At 65.2% G+C, this 3,222-nt stretch overlaps 1 protein-coding gene across 2 annotated transcripts in view; it reads left to right on the top strand.

The window, feature by feature from the left end:
- The window catches only part of TOM1 (target of myb1 membrane trafficking protein), a 41,823-nt gene extending 39,943 nt beyond the window's left edge, over positions 1-1,880 (top strand). Inside the window, exons 14-15 of one of the 2 annotated variants that reach the window (XM_008049068.2) lie at positions 874-913; positions 994-1,880. In XM_008049068.2, coding sequence (XP_008047259.1) covers positions 874-913; positions 994-1,148 — 195 coding nt within the window. In that variant the 3' untranslated portion in view covers positions 1,149-1,880. The remainder of the gene's footprint in view (positions 1-873; positions 914-993) is intronic. The other variant, XM_008049069.2, reaches the window with a different exon arrangement.
- Positions 1,881-3,222: the final 1,342 nt, after the last annotated feature.

Genomic DNA, 3,222 nt, shown 5'->3' with positions numbered 1-3,222 from the left:
ACCCCCGACCGCCGCCGTCACTCCTGGTCGCAGCACCCTCTCAGCGGCTTCCCAGAGCCTGCTTCCGGGATGAGGTCCCGCTGGGTGTCCGCCCATCCTGGGGTTGCAGGGCTGGGCCAGAGGGGCTCTGCAGTAACTCAGGGAGGCTGCAGCCACTCGCCCACTTTACGGATCGGAAGACTGCTAAGCAGCTGCAAGGAGGCCCAGGCCGAGGGCGCTTGGCTGTCCTGCCTAAAGGAAGTGCCCAGGAGGAGACAGGCGGTACCAGGCAGGCCCTAACACCTGCCACCCCTCCCTGAGCACCACGGGCCACACAAGAGCCTGGGCACTTTGGGGCATCAGTCTGCCTTCTGCCGTGGCCAGACTATTTCTGCTCAAGGTCAAGTCAAGGGCAAGGACTTAGGCCTTTCTGTCTGGTAACAAACCTTGCCGCCTTCCCGGTCCCCAGCTTTAGCATGAATGGCCCTCTGTCTCTGGATGTCAGCCATCCCACAGCAAGGGAGACCATTCCCTTCTTGACCCTGAAAAGAAAGGAACCCGTGTTCATCAAGGACCCTCTGGGCACATCCGGCGCTGGGTGGTCTGTGTGCATCGCCTTCCCAGCAGTCCTCCAAGTTAGCGTCAACCTCCCCGTTCAGCGGAAGGAAAAGCCAAGGCTCAGGAAAGTCACCGGCCACCCAAGGCCCTGTGCTCAGGCGGAGGGGGAGCCTGGCCCAGAAGACCTGGACAGAGCCTGAGCTTGGAACCAAGGGTCTGGCTCTGCAGTGCCTGAGCTGTGGCCTCCTGCCCCCACCCTCACCCCTGCCGGGTGGACTGTGGCCTTGCACTCAGGGTCCCCGCTGACCTCTGCCTCCTGTCCTTCTGCTTCCACAGGGAAACAACGCAGAAGAGCCGAAGGGCGTCACCAGTGAAGGTAGTGGTTCCCCGGCCCGCCCGCCACCCCCTTCCCCGGGCTCTGGCCTCCAGGCACACCCACCTCTCTCCTTCCTCTAGAATTCGACAAGTTCCTGGAAGAACGGGCCAAAGCCGCCGACCGGTTGCCCAGCCTCTCCAGCCCCTCAGCCGAGGGGGCCCCGGGCCCCCCTCCTGGCCCAGCCCCTCGGAAGAAGGCCCAGGAGAAAGACGAGGACATGCTGTTTGCCTTATGAGTGCCCGTCTGGCACGCTGCAGCCCAGGGCCCTGCTGCCCCCCGCCCGCCCCGGGCTGGGCCTCTCCCTCCTTTGGTGTTAAGGCTGCTTTGGGGGCGGCTGGTGGCCCCTTCTCTCCTGGAGGACGGAGTGGGCCCAGCCATGGGTGGGGGTGGGGAGGCCCCAGGCTGAATGGGGCCAGGCCAGCGCTGCAGCGCGCCCCCAGCCGCTCCTGCCTCCGTCCCCAGCCAACCGCTGCGACTCTGCGGAGAAGCGGGGACCCCAGGACAGATGGGCTGGCCACCTGCTTGACCCTGTGTGACACTCCTCACCCTGGGTGATGCCCTGCCTGGACCTGTGCCCCGAGGACCGCTCCAGAGCCCACACCGCCTGTCGAGGCCTGGCTGGAGGCTGGTCGCAGCAGAAGCTCTCCCGAGCTCTCGCCCATTGCCACCTGCCCCAGGCCCGATGCTTCAGCCAGCCCTCAGGCAGAGGGTGGGGGGCCCCGGGCCCCTGCTGACCTGACGCTGCCCAGGTACTAAGCTGCACATGGTGGGTGAGACCTCGCCAGCCCAGGCTGCACCACAAGGCTTCACGAGATGCCTGGGGCGCCCCGCCTGCTCCATTGCCTTGTCCTCTGTCCTTCTGTTCCACCTGGCAGGGCCCTCAAGTGGGCTGACCCTCTTTCTGGGAGAGGTGGCTTTTGTATCCCCAATTAAAGGTAGAAAGCCACCCTGCTGGCAGCCTTGTCCAGTCTCCTGGTGGGCAGTGGCTTCTTGGACTCCCAGGAGCAGGGACAACTTTGGGTGGGGCTGGGGACCCCTGAGGGTGGGTATCTGCCAGGAGGCCGCATCACCGTGCCCCGAGGCCAGCCCCTGCCCTGCACAGGGGCACGTTATCCCCAAGGCGGGAGCCAGGGTGGACAGCCTGCGTGTTGGTCGACGGGCCGCAGGCGGGCTGGACGTTCCTCGGGGGGCCCCCAGGCACGACCCTGGGCTGCATGCCACTCATGGGAGTGTCATGACCCTGAGGAAGCCTAGTGACGTCCTCGATGTACACATGCCGAGAGTGTGTTTCGGGTCACGTGAGTTGCCCCGGCTCAGAGGAGGAGGCACAGATGCAGCCTGTCGTGTGCGGGGCACTTCCTGGTGCGTGAGCGCGTTGTCCCCATTTTTCAGATGAACATGCATATGCAGTTGGGACAGCGGGGCGTGGGCAGGCACGGGCCGGTTCTGACGTCACTCCACGGCACTCGAGAGGCTCGGGTCTTGGGGTGCCACGTTCTTGGCTCTGGAGTCTCCTCGCCAGGTTCTCCATAAGTCCCTGCTGAGGCCTGTGGGGCCGGCTGGCCCAGCCCGTGGGGGTGCCGGTGTGCGGCCGGGGCGCTCCAGTGCACAGGAGCCCGCCGCCCTCTGAGTGGAGCTGGGGCAAGGAGAGCAGCTCAGGTGGGCACGGCAGGACCCCACGGGGGGCAGGGAAGCCTCACGGCCCTCAGGACACCGTGGACCCGGCCCCTCCCCCCCTTCCAGGGCGCCTGAGCCCCTGCCAGTGCCGAGCCCTGGGCTCGCTGTGTCCACACCTCACAAGAGCCCTTTGATAGGGCCACTTACAGGTGGGGAAACTGAGGCTTGGGGAGGCAGGACTTACCCAGTCATACCCTAGTTGTAGAAGAATGGGCCTCCAACTCCTACTCACCCTTGCTCTCCCGCATGCTCAGCCCACACCACTGCTGCTTTCCGCATCCCCCCCATTGAACTGGGACCCCTTAGGGGAACTGTGACACTTCAGGATCAAGGCCAAGGCCTCCCGTGCTCTGTGTCAGCCGGGAAGCCCAAGAAGTTTCCACGGATGGCCCAGGGGCTCAGGGCCCTGCCAAGGGCTAACACTGCCAGGCTACTCCTCCTCCCCCATGGACGTGTCCCTGAGTGCCACCTGCCCGCTTGCAGGGGGCAAGGTGCAGGCCACACAACCACAGGGCCCGCGGGGTCACGTGGGAGAGACGGGACAATGAAGACAGACATGAACTCAGCCATCGTTTCCTGCCTTGAAATGAGCAAAAGCATAACTGGACGCACACCGTTTAGAGGCCGGGCGC

The sequence above is a fragment of the Carlito syrichta genome, unplaced genomic scaffold (assembly GCF_000164805.1).
Source record: "Carlito syrichta isolate Samal-C Ts95f unplaced genomic scaffold, Tarsius_syrichta-2.0.1 Scaffold130489, whole genome shotgun sequence".
Taxonomy (NCBI): Eukaryota; Metazoa; Chordata; class Mammalia; order Primates; family Tarsiidae; genus Carlito; species Carlito syrichta.
Note: the sequence above shows the minus strand (reverse complement) of the source record. Positions and strands in the feature narration are given on the sequence as shown.